This window comes from Lepus europaeus, chromosome 1 (assembly GCF_033115175.1).
Source record: "Lepus europaeus isolate LE1 chromosome 1, mLepTim1.pri, whole genome shotgun sequence".
NCBI lineage: Eukaryota > Metazoa > Chordata > Mammalia > Lagomorpha > Leporidae > Lepus > Lepus europaeus.
Window position 1 is genome coordinate 151,644,790 of NC_084827.1, and position 13,808 is coordinate 151,658,597.

The 13,808-nt window shown below is 52.2% G+C and overlaps 1 protein-coding gene across 1 annotated transcript; it reads right to left on the reverse strand.

The window, feature by feature from the left end:
* Nucleotides 1-78: 78 nt before the first annotated feature.
* Nucleotides 79-12,016, reverse strand: METTL21A (methyltransferase 21A, HSPA lysine). The gene is made up of 4 exons (XM_062190466.1): nucleotides 11,938-12,016; nucleotides 10,935-11,110; nucleotides 9,853-9,964; nucleotides 79-702 (listed from the first exon to the last, which is right to left on the reverse strand). The coding sequence occupies exons 2-4, from the start codon at nucleotides 11,079-11,081 to the stop codon at nucleotides 305-307; spliced, it is 657 nt and encodes a 218-aa protein (XP_062046450.1). The 5' UTR covers nucleotides 11,082-11,110; nucleotides 11,938-12,016; the 3' UTR covers nucleotides 79-304.
* Nucleotides 12,017-13,808: the final 1,792 nt, after the last annotated feature.

Here is a 13,808-nt window from a genome sequence, read left to right on the forward strand (position 1 = left end):
GAGAGCAGCGCGACCATGTCATCCGTGCAATGGTGGAGGGGCAGCAGCCCGGGACACAGACACAGACACAACACAAACCAAAAGCCCACACTCTGCTTTAATGTCCGTGAAAGTGCAGAGGGCATAAAATCCAAGTAGCCGTCGGCGCAGGATGAAGCACTGTGCTGCTTTAGTTCTGTACAGGTGTTCAGGCCCTTGCGAAGGTCTAAGTACCCTTTCTGTACAGGAAGCCACTATGGTTGGAGTCCCGGGCTAGGACCCAGTTGACACACTCGACGACGCTGTGCTTGCGAATTCTAACCGACTATAATTCCTCCCTCTGGTTTCTCTTGTGTGCTTTGTAAATATGGACGTCTTTCTCAGGATCATAATGAACCTTACTCACAGTAAACTGCTGCTCCAGCATTGCCAGGAAGTTGCTGTCGCGTTCATAGCGGATTCGGCAAGCTAAAAGGATGACAGCCTGCTCGCTACAGAGATGCTCCAGGGTCTGAAGAAGGTCCGCGAACGTTTCTTCTAAATAGATGATGTCAGCTCCAAGTATCAGGTCAAATTCTCCAGGTGAGAAACTCCCCAGGTTTTGTCCCCACGTCAGCTCCCTCACAACAGCTTTGGGTTGGACGTGGGGAGGTAAGTTGGCTTGAACGTTTGATTTAAGAAATTCTAATGCTACTTTTCGATCTGTGATGGTCACGTGAGCACCTACAAGGTGGGATAGAGAGAAAGCAACACGCAGGTCAGCACAGCTCTGCTACGTAGCGAGGGGCAGGAGTTCACGGTGGGGTGTCTCTGACACACACACGACAGGCAGCCTTCCATGCCTCTGTGAGCTGCTGCAACAGAGCGGGACACCACCACAGCCTCCTTCCGCAGTGCCTACTGCTGGACTGAAGGCTTCCCTGGTCTCTGATGCACCTGCTCGATGCAGACGTTGCGCCAATACATTGCAGTCACCAAGTAACAGAAGCTGATGCTCCTGAATTCTGCAAGATCAGCTGCTCATCCAGCATGGATAGCTGTCACTACACTTCATTCATTCACCTGCCATCGTCACGTTAGTAGGCCTCAGAGTAAGATGGAATCCAAGCAGGAATGTGGGCGCACACTACTGTATGGAGATGACAAGATACCAAAGACAGGAGAAGGCTGTTCTGAGGGTTAAAGTCTAGAAAAAAAGTCACTGAAGACAGAAATCAGATGCTAGGTGAGAGGAGCATTTAGCCTAGCAGTTAAGATACCTACATCCCAAGGGGCTGGCATTGTGGCATAGTGGGTAAAGCCACTGCCTGCAGTGCTGGCATCCTATCTGGGCACAGGTTCAAGTCTCAGCTGCTCCACTTCTGATCCAGCTCCTTGATAATTCACCTGGGAAAGCAGCAGAAGATGGCCCAAGTACTAGCCCTGCACCCACGTGGAAGATCTAGAAGAAGCTCCTGGCTTCAGTCTGGCCATTGTGGCCGTTTGGGGAGTAGACTAGCAGATGGAAGATCTCTCTCTGTGTAACTCTTTCAAATGAATAAATCTTTAATAATAATAAGAAGATGCCTACATCCACATCAGAGTGCCGGAGTTTGATTCTTGGCTCTGGCTCCAAATTCCTCTGCTTGCAGAATTCAGAAGAGCCAGAAGTGGCTCCTGACCCCAGCGTCCTCTAACACAGACCCCGAGAGGCAGCAGGCATGATCAAGAAGTAATTCGTTTCCCGACTTCCGGCTTCAGCCCAGTCGAGGCCTGGCCATTGCAGGCATTTGGAGAGTGAACAAGTAGATGGGAGCTTGCTTTCTGTGTGTCTGTCTCTAAAAGAAATTTTAAAAAAACTTTTTTTAAAAAATTCATTTGAAAGGCAGAGTTACAAATGGCTGCAATGGCCAGAGCTGGGCCAGTCCAAAGCCAGGGGCCCAAGGACTTGAGCCATCTTTTACTGCTTTTCCCAGGCCATTAGCAGGGAGCTGGAATGGAAGCAGAGCAGCCAGGACTCAAACTGGCACCCATTTGGGATGTCGGCACCACAGTGCTGGCCCACGACATTTTTTTAACTGGCTACTAAGAAAGCCCAGTGCACCTCTTTCTATAGGCTGTCTTGAAACCGCCAGTCTCTGTGTGTTTATGTAATACATATACAAGGGCCCTTCAGTTTCTGGAAAAAATGAAACATGAGTCCATTTTGGCACAAGAAACTTTTCCAAAATCCACCCAGAGCATTTTCATAATACACATTTTCCACATATTTTGAAAAAAAAATTTTTTTGCATCATTTTAAAATGACATAGGTTAAAATGCTAGGTCAAGTGCTACGTTCCTACTTTTAGTGCAGAAAATGAATGAGGCAATTTTTCTATCAATCTGATTCCTGTGGGTTGTTGATGGGCAGCTACAAGTTGTAATTCTTTGAGCCAAGGTGGGTGAGAAGAGGCTGGGCTGCAGTTACCCTTAGGGTGAAGCACTCGGTAAATGGTGAGCCCCGATACAGCTCAGCCACACTGCAGCAATAGTCTAAGAAGGCATCTGCTTTGGTTTGGGCCCCAGACATTCTGAGCTGTGAAACTGTTGGATGAAACCATCTGCGTGTGTTTGTTATCTTCCTGGGGGTCCCCGTGGGACTGCAGACTAGCTCAGGAAGTGCCACGGCAGCGGCAGCCTGCACAGTGTGCTAACGTCACACTGGGACAGTGTGCAATTCATCTTGACACTTACAGCCCAGACTGGGAGGCCAATGAAAAGTGCTCCGTCTTAGCCTGTACAGGCCCGTACCTGTCATCGGACCAGTCACTGCCTGGCAGCGTGCGGCCCAGCGAGCAGAACCCAACAGTTTTCAGCTCTTCTGATAATGAAAACGGCAGGTAGCCTTTTCCCAGCTTGACTTAGAACTGCCTCTCTGGATTTCCTAGCACTTCACGGCAACACTGGAGTGACCTAGGATCTCGCACATCGCCTCCATAGCACCTCTATGTTCTGTAATGTCTGCCGCAGGGATTTCAGAGACTACTTAACCTGCTAGGGAGTCCAGAAGTCTGAGCAGGATCTTAATGTCATTCCCCTGTCACATCCATCAATTCTGCAAATACCTGAGTGGCTGCCATCAGCCTTGAGACAGACCCCATCCCACCCCTCTCACAATAAGAGGGATAGGCAGTAAGTTGTCCTTTAAAAAAAGCAGAATATGTGGGGCCGGCACTGTGGTGCAGTAAGTCCACCTACAATGTCGGCATCCCATATGGGTGCCAGTTCAAGTCCCAGCTGCTCCTCTTCTGATCCAGCTCTCTGCTGTGGCCTGGGAAAGCAGAAAAAGATGGCCCAAGTCCTTGGGCCCCTGCACCTGTGTGGGAGGCCGGAAGAAGCTCCTAGTTCCTGGCTTTGGATTGGCCCAGCTCCGGCAGTCATGGCCATTGGCCATCTGGGGAGTGAACCAACGGATGGAAGACCTCTCTCTCTGTCTCTCCCTCTTACTGTCTATAACTCTGTCAAAAAAAAAAAAAAAAAAAAAAGTGAAGCACTGGTTTCTCCACATCCTCAAAAAGATGACCAACTGGGTTGATTTTATGGTTACGAACTCACAGAGGATACCTGTGGAATGTTGTTGCTAACTGCAGTCATTACTAATGTTCAGGCTGTGTCCTATCTTTCGCCAGTGGCCTCTGACAATCTCAGAGAGCTTCCTCGCTCTCAAGTGTGCCAGGCAGGACATTCCAGGGTCACCTTACACATCGCCTCCCACCAACCAAGCAGCAGCCACTGAGGCAGCTTCTCCTTTCACTTAGGGTGGGGAAGGGAACCCAATTTGCATGCAGATGGGCGTGACCAAGGAGAAAGGGGCGAGGCAGCAGTGCAGAGCAGCTCAGTGCAGTACAGACACCCGTAGCGCCGGACGCAGGCTTGGGAGGCTACAGAAGATCTCTTTGGACTGGTCAGGGCCAGCCTGCTCAAAGAAGAAATGTCATTGGCTGAGAGTGAGAGTGGAGGAAGAAGGCCTGGAGATCTGCAGGATCAGAAACATGAATGAGTCAGTTAGCTGCGGAAGAGAGGAAGTGGAGCGTGACTGCCCAGCGGCATCGCGAGCCCCCTGGAGGGGTCTGAAAAATTTAAAGCCAGCTCCAGCAGCAACGTCTCCTCCAGCCTAGCTCAGCTCAGGGACAGAGACACAGGCGAGCTGGGTTGTTGTCAACCCAGTGAGTTAGAGGAAGCAAGGACAGGCAGCGAACACGAAGATGGCAAGAGACGCACGCCGAGTAACAGAGACAACATTCAGAGCACGTAAGACAACGGAAACTGACTCACTAAGACCACCTCGCCTGCGGGCCGCTCAGCACTGGAAGACGGTGTAAATGCAGGTGACCACTTCAGGTGTGTGAGCAGTGCCGAAATGTATTCAAACGTCCAAGCACAAATGATGTGCTAGAGATACACGACAAGCAAGAACGTTCTTACGCAGAGGGCAGAAGCTCCCGTGGGAGAGACATAAGCAAGAGCGTGATGCGGTTTGGGAAGGAAAATAACAGGAACGTGGGTGTGCACAGGAAACCATGTGGTCACAACGAAGAAATTCTTCAAAAGGAGCAGTGACCAAGGAAAGACGCCCAAAGCACGGGAACTGTGGGCCGACTCCTAAGCAACACGGCATCACCCGGGGGAGGGAGAGGGAGAAAGGGTATTCGAAGCAGAGGGGCAGACCGGGAGCAGTGTGTGTGTCTTGGGAACTTCTCAGGGTGAGGCTGGAGGACAGCACACAGCGTGGCCAGGAAGCCAGGGATTGAAAGCAGGCACAGCAATGTTTAAACCCAGGAGTCCCTGTTAGGTAGGAAGTCAGAAATGAGCTTATGTGTGTGTGACAGAGGCCTGAGGAGTTGACATCTAGGTCCAGCATCCGCATCTCAGTTATCCCGATAACCTCCCAGGTGTGGCCCAGTATCTGCACTTCAAACGCCCTGCCCCTTCTGCCTGATAACCATCCTTCCTCTTAGGCTCCTCTAAGGGAGGCGAGGCCAGCCAGGCTTCTCCCAGTCTGATAACTTCAGGGGGAAAACTCAGAAAGGAATTTTTTGTATTTACATCCAAAAAGTCCTTTGTTCCAGGAGGAGAAGAGGCGGGAAGACAAGACCCATCCCCTTAAAAACCCTGGCCTAAATGTAAACTGTGCTCAGCCTTCCGCCTCTCTGCTGAGCCTGCTCAGGTGTATTCTCTCCACTCAACCATGTAACCTCGCTCTCCCCCAGCCTGAGCTACTCAGGTTCTGTCTGGAGAGGTGCCCATCTGTGCTTACGGATGTCCCTACCCTAATAAACCTTGCTATTTTGCTTTCTACTACTGTCTCACACCTGAATTCTTTCTTGCGCGAAGACAAGAACCCTTGCTTCTCTGGTAACACTCCCCATCCATCCTGCCACTTTGGGCCACTGCCAGCTGTTTAAGAAACCAGGCAGAGGAGACATCCAGGTGGGAGGGTGAGTGCTGGAGCCAGGCAGTGGGAGTGGAAAGGGAAAAATCCATTCACCTCCTGGTGCAATGGTAGTGCCTGACTCCAAGAAAGAGGTAAAGACAGAGCCAGCCAGCACTCAGGGGACCAAGGGACAGGGGCACCTTCCAGGCCTTTCGACGCTGGCTGGCTTGGGTCACGACTTGGACAGTGACGCTAACTCAGAACAAAGGAAGAAGGATGCGCTTGGTAAGGAAGGTCAGGTTGAGCATGTGGCTGCAGGTGCTGGAGGCAGCCAGGTGGAGGAAGCCAGCTCACACAAACAGAGAAGTCAAAGGTTCCACGGACACGGGTGCTAGAACTGCAGAAGAGGACAAGACCGTTTCTTGCCAAGTGTTGGGTTTTAAGATGCTGGTCCCAGGAGTTGCTCGCAATCACATCTCATGGGAAATGGTCACAATCCCCATTCCTTGACCCAAACCCAATTTATAGAATCCTATCTTCAAGGTGGGACATCTTTCTTCTACGAATAGCTCCTATGTAGCATAAAGGTTAGGGAGATTTTCAAATCAAGAACCAGGCTCCAAAGTCAGAACTGCATTCAAATTTTAACCCCAAGCATTAGCCATGTGACCCTGGACAAGACACTTAGTCCCTGTTAAGCCCCTGTTTCAAACCCAGCCATGTCTTCCTAAACAAGCAGGGTCACTGTGAGAATGAGACTGTAAATGCACAGAACCCAGGACTGCGCAGCAACTGGCAGCTGGCTTTCTTTTCAAAGGGCAGTCTCATCACCCGCTATTAGCATCCTGCACAGCACCTGCAGCTTGCTGTGTTTTTTAGTTTTGTTTGGGGGAAGTGGAGGATTCTTTTTTGGCATGTGTCTTTACCCTCCCCCTCCCATGAGACTTAGAATGGGAGCTTCCATGAGATAACCCCCTGAATTTGGGAATCAAGACTAAAGTGACAAAAAATGAAAACACTTTAAAAAAGGGAACAGGGTGGGATTCAGCACAGCTTGGGACGCCCACATCCAATACTGAAGTGCCTGGGTTCGAGTCCAGCTCTACTCCCAATTCCAGGTTCCTGCTGCTGTGCACCATGGGAGGCAGCAGGTTATGGCTCAGGTGATTAGGTCCCTACCATGTACCCTGGGAGACTTGCACTGAATTCCTGGCTCCCAAGCATTTGGAAAGTGAACCAGTAGATGGGAGGTATCTCCCTCCCTCCATCCCTTGCTGGCTCATTCTCTTCCCCTCCCTCCTCCCTCTCTGCACCAACCTCTCTCTCCACCTCTCCAATAAAATTTAAAAAATTTGAAGAGATCAATCCCTTTCTGACATTTCAAAGTCAATACATGTTTTAGTTCTCACTGTTTCTATTTGTAAAAGGGATTACCTTTTTCTTACCTCCAGGTTTCAATATCAAACTTTCTCCAGCCTAATACTTTGTAGTGACTACAAGTAGTATGAAAATCATACAGTAGCACCAAGAAGTGCTTATGACATTATGGTCCCTCAGACAGCAATCATGTGCATGTATACCATGATATACATACACACCTGCAGACACAGACACACATGTATCACCATAATTACAACCATGATAAAGAAAGAAGAATGGAGGGGCCAGTGCTGTGGTATAGTAGGTTAAGCCTCTGCCTGCGGTGCCTGCATCCCATAAGGGTGCTGGTTCAAACCGGGCTGCTCCACTTCCAATCCAGCTCTCTGTTGATGTGCCTGGGAAAGCACTGGAGGATGGATTAAGTTCTTGGGCCCCTGCAGTCATGTGGGAGACCTGGAGGAAGCCCCTGGCTTCAGACAGGCCCAGCTCCGGCCATTTGGGGAGTGAACCAATGGATGGAAGACCTCTCTCTTATCTCTCCCTCTCTCTGTCTGTAACTTTACCTCTCAAAGAAATAAATGTTTAAAAAGAAAAGAAAGAATGGAAAGGAACATACCAAAATGCTATAGCAATTATACCGCATAATTATGAATAATTAGGATCACTGGTGAGCTTTGTTTTCCCTTTAAACTGTTTTGGGTACAGTTTTACAGCAGAGTTATATTGGTTTTATCACAAGCATTCACGTTCATTATTATTACAGAAAAACTTCTATCTAGCTTGTTTACTTGTTATTTCAAAATATTTGAGTAGCTACTGAGTGGCAGGTGCTGTTCAAGGGCCCAAGACACACAGATGAGACGGGGTCCCATTCCTTAAGAGCCTCAGCCTGCCGGAAGAAACAGACCCAGAAACAACCACCTGCAAACCAGGAGAAAGAAGGCGGTGGTTAAGGCTTTGGAGCAGGGCAGGAAAAGACAAGGATGATGGGGAAGCTGGGCCACGAGAACACCAACGCCTTTAGCTGCTCTGTGGTTCCACCCACTCCCAGGACCGACAGTTAACACCTCTGGGATGGTATTTAAATACCCTACTCTGACTCCCCAGCCTCCCACACCCAGCTTTCTAAATCAGAAAAAACAGTCCCGCAATCACCAGGGGACATTTGCTTTGTCTCAGTCGGTGAGCTAACAGGTTTTTTTTCTAAGTTGTATTTATTTGAAAGGCAGAGTGACAGAGAGAGGGAGACAGAGACACACATTCTACCATCAGAGAGAAAGAGAGAGAGAGAATCTCCCATCTGCCCATAATGGCCGGGGTTGGGCCAGGCTGAAGCCAGGAGCCAGGAACCTCCTTGGGTCTCCCACACTGGGGGCAGGGACCCAAGCACTGAGGCCCTAATACTCTACTTCCCCAGGTGTGCTAGAAGGGAGCTGGATTAGAAGCAAAGCAGCCAGGACTCAAACCATCACTCTAATATGGGATGCCAAACCATGCTAGGCCACAATGCTGGCCCCCAAATAATAGATTTCTCTGCACAGTCTCATTTGATCCTCACTGTGGACTAAGTAAGTAACCAGAGAAAGACAACAACAGAGGAGACTGAGCACGTCTGAGTATCTATAAACACTGTGATGACCTCCATGTGGTCTTTAACCCCAGATCCTTTCTACCAAAGTGTGACTGCACCATCCCTGGGAGCTTGCTGCACACGCAGCCTCTCACGGCCCCTCCAGAGCAACCACATTAGACACTGCATGTCAGCAGGAGCCCCAGGTGATGATACTGAAGTGATGAGTATAACGTGTGGCATCCTAGCAGCTGGTCAACCTCAACACTGGCTAGACCAGCCTGAACCCTATCAGTCAGAAGTTGTAGAAAAAAAAAATCAACAATGAATAATAATGAGACTTAAAAATACTCTCGGCCTAAATCAATGTCTGTATACCAAACAAAAAAAAATGACAAACCTTGGAATCAATTCAGAAATGTACACTGTTAATGCCATTTTTTCCTATAAAATGTCAGTACAAAACATAGTAGCACCAACCATCCCTAGAAGAGAAAAACCAGCAGTGTCCTCAAGCAATGAAGGAAAGAGACCATCTGCTCTTCCTCCCCTCGGAGTTATACCTGATGGTGTATGCACTTACCACCTGCAAACTATTTACATGGGTAAGGTTATCCTCCTTGGTCCAACACTGTCTTAGCAGGTAAAGCTACCACTGCCTACAGCTCTGGCATCCCATATAGGCACCAGTTTGAGTCCCAGCTGCTGCACTTCCTCCGATCCAGCTCCCTGCGAATACACCTGGGAAAGCAGCACAGGATGGTTCAAGTGCTTGGGCCCTTGCATCCAAGTGGCAGACCCAGAAGAAGCTCCTGACTGGCCTGGCCCAGACCTGGCTACTGCAGCCAATTGGGGAGTGAACCAGCAGATGGAAGATCTCTGTCTCTGTCTCTCCCTCCCTGTAACTCTGCCTTTCAAATAAGTAAGTCTTAAAAAAAATTATCTTGCTTGAAATTCAGGTTGCCTTAGGTCATATTGTCAACATCATAGAATTTAAAGGGACAAAGCAGGGGCTGGCACTGTAGCATAGGGGGTAAAGCCACCACCTGCAATGCAGGCATCCCATATGGGTGCCGGTTCTCGGCTGCTCCAATTCTGATCCAGCTCTCTGCTATGGCCTGGGGAAACAGAATAAGATGGCCCAAGTCTTTAGGACCCTGCACCCAAACGGAAGACCTAGAAGAAGCTCCTGGCTTCAGATCAGATCAGCTCCAGCCATTACTGCCATTTGAGGAGTGAACCAGCATATGGAATACCCTCCCCCCTGCCTCTCAAATAAATAAATCTTTAAATAATAAAGGGAGAAAGCAATTTCTCATGAAAAGTATGAGCACCAGAATGAGAGGGAGAGAAAAGAAATGAACCTGTTAGTCTTACTGGAGTCAAGAGCACCAGGGCCCACAACTCCCAAGTACAGGGGAAAGATCAACTGGACAAGCGGAAAACTGACAGTGAATTTTGTGCAAGAAAACAGCAAATGCTCCGTGAGTCCTGCTCACCAGGGAGTGAGCCAGTGCATCACACTCACCTAGCAGGGCGGCCACGATGCCCACAAGCCCTGTGCCAGCACCCAGCTCCACGGCAGAGCAGCCCCTGAGCTCCACGGCTCCCATCTCCAGATACGTGGAAAGCACGATGGCCTGGGTGGAAACACAGCATGGATTTATGATTAAGTCAACCAGTGCTCTAGAATCTGCAGGGCTGCAGGTCACCACGCACAGGCTGTGAAGGACACCCCCCCCCACACACACACCCGCCTGCTTCAACTCCACACCTGGGAGTTTAGCTGCTGCTACAAGGCCACCTGTCCTAGAGCAGGCACAAAGCACTCGAGGCCCCTACCAGGGACAGCAGTGCTCAGCAGCGCCACCCACACAAGACAAGGGCCTGCCGGATGGGGGAATTCGGAGCTAAGACAGGAAGAAGCGACACGCACACCCCCTGCGACTGTGTTTACAGGAAAGGCCAGTTCCTTAGCCAGGATCAGGGCAGTGGGGCTACAACCCCACACCCACAGGAAAAGGAGCCCAGTGCCTGGGGTTCCCTGAGCTACTGTCCGCTTCTGTGTGGGGTAGGAGAGGATAAACCTGCATGTGAGTTAGCTCTGCAGCCCATCCTATACAGGCAGTATCTTGCTTTTCGCTATGCATGCTGGGGGCATCACTGACAGCTCCGCTTCCTGTTGAGTCTTCAGGGGCTTCCCATTCCTTGCTATTCTTTGATTCCTTGTTACAGCACTAGTTTTCGCAGGGTTACCTTGGCCCCAGTTTCTAAAGGCGCTGTTACTGGCAAGTCATCTCACTCCCCTCAGCTTTCATTGAGGCACCTTTAAAAGGCAATCCCTGTGGGGGCACAGGGTTTGTGAGAGCCAAAGGACCAGGGTGGTGGTGGTGGTAGGGGTGAAAATCTATACCGAGATGCTGATGGCTGCACTGCCACGTGAATATACTAAAAACCCCACTAAACTGCACGCTTTCAGCAGGTGAAGGGTATGGTATGTGAATTATGCCCCCACAAAGCCTTGGGCCTTTGGCTTTTGGTTTAAATAAAGACCAGTCTTATAATCAAGTGTGGGCGATTTCTGAGCCCCCCACCCCAGGGCTCACTCACCGCATCCCAAACCACTGCAGCGACTCCCAGGTGCCGCCAGTCCTGCCGGATCTGGATCGTGTGGTTTGCGAAGGAGAAGGTGGCAAGCGGCTTGTGGAATTTCTGCAGCCCGACTCCCGCGGTCTCCTCATAGGGCACCAGGGCCATTGCACCCGTGCCCAGCCCTCTGCTCACACCTGTCGAGCCAAAGAATCCCGGTGCCCCTCAGCACAGAAAGTGCGTGTTCTCTCGTAAGGAACTCCAAGTGCTTTTAAGGTAGATTACAAGTTCAAAAGAAGGAACGGCACGTGGGGGAAGGTGGGGTTCGTCTATTTCTCTTGCGTGGTTCCTCCTCTGAACCTCATGGGAAGTGAGATTTGGCTCTGGGTTCCGGCCATGCATGTCTGGGCAAAAACACCCAGAAGGCTCCAGCTCCGGCCCGACACCCTACGCACGGCCGGGTTCCACTCCCCGAAGCCGGAGCGGCGCAGAGCACGGGGGCCGGATCTCGGGGGTCCGCCCGCCTGCACCTGCTGCAGCCGGCCGCCAGGCGGCTCGCGCTCTCCGCTGTTTCGGTCTCCCCGCTAAATCCGGGCGCTTCACCGTGACTACACGGCTGAACCCGCGCTCAAACTGGCTGTTTCCGGGGTGATCATCCTGCCTTTGGACAACGTCCACCCTGTGCCACCTCCTTCAGAGTCCTCGTCGCTGGCTGCCGGATCCGAGCTGCTGGCCCCGGGTGCGAGGCAGACCCGGCGTCCGCCGCTCGGAGGCCTCCCCCAAGTTCCCCCTAAACTTGCACCGTCCCCAACTCCCGCAGGGCCGGCGGGTGCTCGCTCCCTTCCAGCGGAGCCCAGAGCCCCGGGAACCGTGGGGAATTGGGAAGGGGAACGGGAGGGCGGGACCGCAGGGCTCTTCGGAGACCCCCCAACCCCCAGGCTGTGCAGGGCACTCGCTGCACCCCGGAGACGCCGTGACTCCCGGGCGGACGGCGCCCCCAAGACGCAGCCACGCGGCTACTTACGGCTCGGGAGGCGGCCCCGCGTCGCCCGCGCCACGCTGGCCCGGCCCCAGGCTTGGCTGCGGAAGCCACCGGCCTTAAAAAGCCGCAGAGCCCGGAGGCGGGGGCAGGCGGGCGGTGCCCGCCCCGAGACACGCGTTTCCGGTGCTCCCCACCCCCTCTCTGTGGCGGGACCTGCGCTCTCGGCGCTGCGGGGACGGAGCCGCGGGCCACCGGGGGACGCTGAGCCGGGACTTGGGGACCTGGGCTGAGCGCCGGGGCACGGCCGCGTGGATCCGCACGGTTTCCGGGGAGAGCTGGGGCTGGGGGCTCGGAGGGCGTTGGCGCTCAGGCTAGGTGAGCCTGGGTGGACGCGGTCCCATGCTGTTTCCCTCGCGCTCGCTTGCGCGTTTTGCTTTTTAGTGTTAAACTTGGTCAGCGGACGCATGAGAAAGTTCACTCCAAGGAATGTGTGGTCGCCGGTTCCCGCTTGGTGGTAACAGTGGAAACGTCACAAAGGCCCTCTCGGCTGAAGCGCGAAGAGGCGTGGGCAGGGGGCGCCAGGGCCCGGGCCTGGATTGTTAAATGGACCTAGTGGGCGCGGCGGGGGCTCCGGGCTCTCGGGGGACCCGCGATCCGGACCCGGGCAGTTGCCGCCGAGTCCAGTGCCTCGTGGGGTAACCGGCTAGTGCACCTGCCCAGTAGATCCCAGTGGAGAGCGCGCGGGGCAGAAGCACGGCTTCTCTTCCCGACCGGGACCCCACAGTCCCGCACCCACCCCGCAGCGATTCTCAAGGCGGGGCTGCGCGACATAAAGAGTTGGAGCAAACTCCGGACACACGGACACCACCACTCTGCCTCTCGGTTGTGTGGGAGAGACGCGGTGAGCTCCGTGGGGTAGGGGTGGGGTAGCTCCCGGGGGACCCCTAGGTGCGGCCCGCACAGGCGGGAGCCACCCTCACGCCACCCCCATCCCGCATAGGGCCCCTGCCTCTCTGTAGACCTCCTTGCCCTGTGAAGAGAAGGCTGGGGCCAGGGGCAGCCGCAGTGACTTGAAGTGAGCCTTTTGTTTGCTTCTCTCTCTGCTGTTCCTCTCCTTTTTCCTTCTCTTAGCTCCTTGTCGTTGACCTTCTTCTGCCTCTCAGCTTTCCTTTTTCCTTTTTTATACCTCTCCTTTTAGTCTTACTTTCTCTTCCGTTTGTCCCTTTCCTTTGGCAAGCCATCATTAGACACACACAAAAAAGACTATGGACGTTGGGGTTAAAAAAAAAAACGCGAAATTTTAAATTCTGCCTCTGCCAATTTAAAAATGGTTCAGTTGTATGAAGGGTGGAGAGACAGATCTCCCATCTGCTGGTTCACTCTCCAAATTCCCCCCAACAGCCAGAGCTAAGCCAAGTCCGGAGCCCAGAACTCAATCCAGTTTTGCCACGTGGGTGGCCAAGTATTTGAGCCATCACCTGCTGCCTCCAAGGATTGGAATTTGCAAGAAACTATAATTGGACAGAGTGGAACTTGAACCCAGGCACTGGGATATGGGATGTAGGTGCCCTGAGCAGTTTCTAAATCACTACTCACCAAATGCCTGCTGTGACTGTGACACTTTAAATGGGATGACCTTGAATAATGACTAAACCTCGCCAGGTACCAAGTGTCTCAATCCCAAAGCCTGGCACAAAAATTCCAGTCCCTGACCATTTCTTCTCCGTGTTCTCCATCTGTTTTACTGAAATCATTATATGACTATAAAAAGCAAACAGGCAGACATTTGGCCTAGCAAATGTGCCTGGGTTCGAGGTTTGCATCTAGCTCCTGACTCCAGCTTCTTGCTAATGCAGATTCTGGGAGGCAGCAGTGACAGCTGAGTTCCTTCTGCCATGTTGGAGACCTGGATT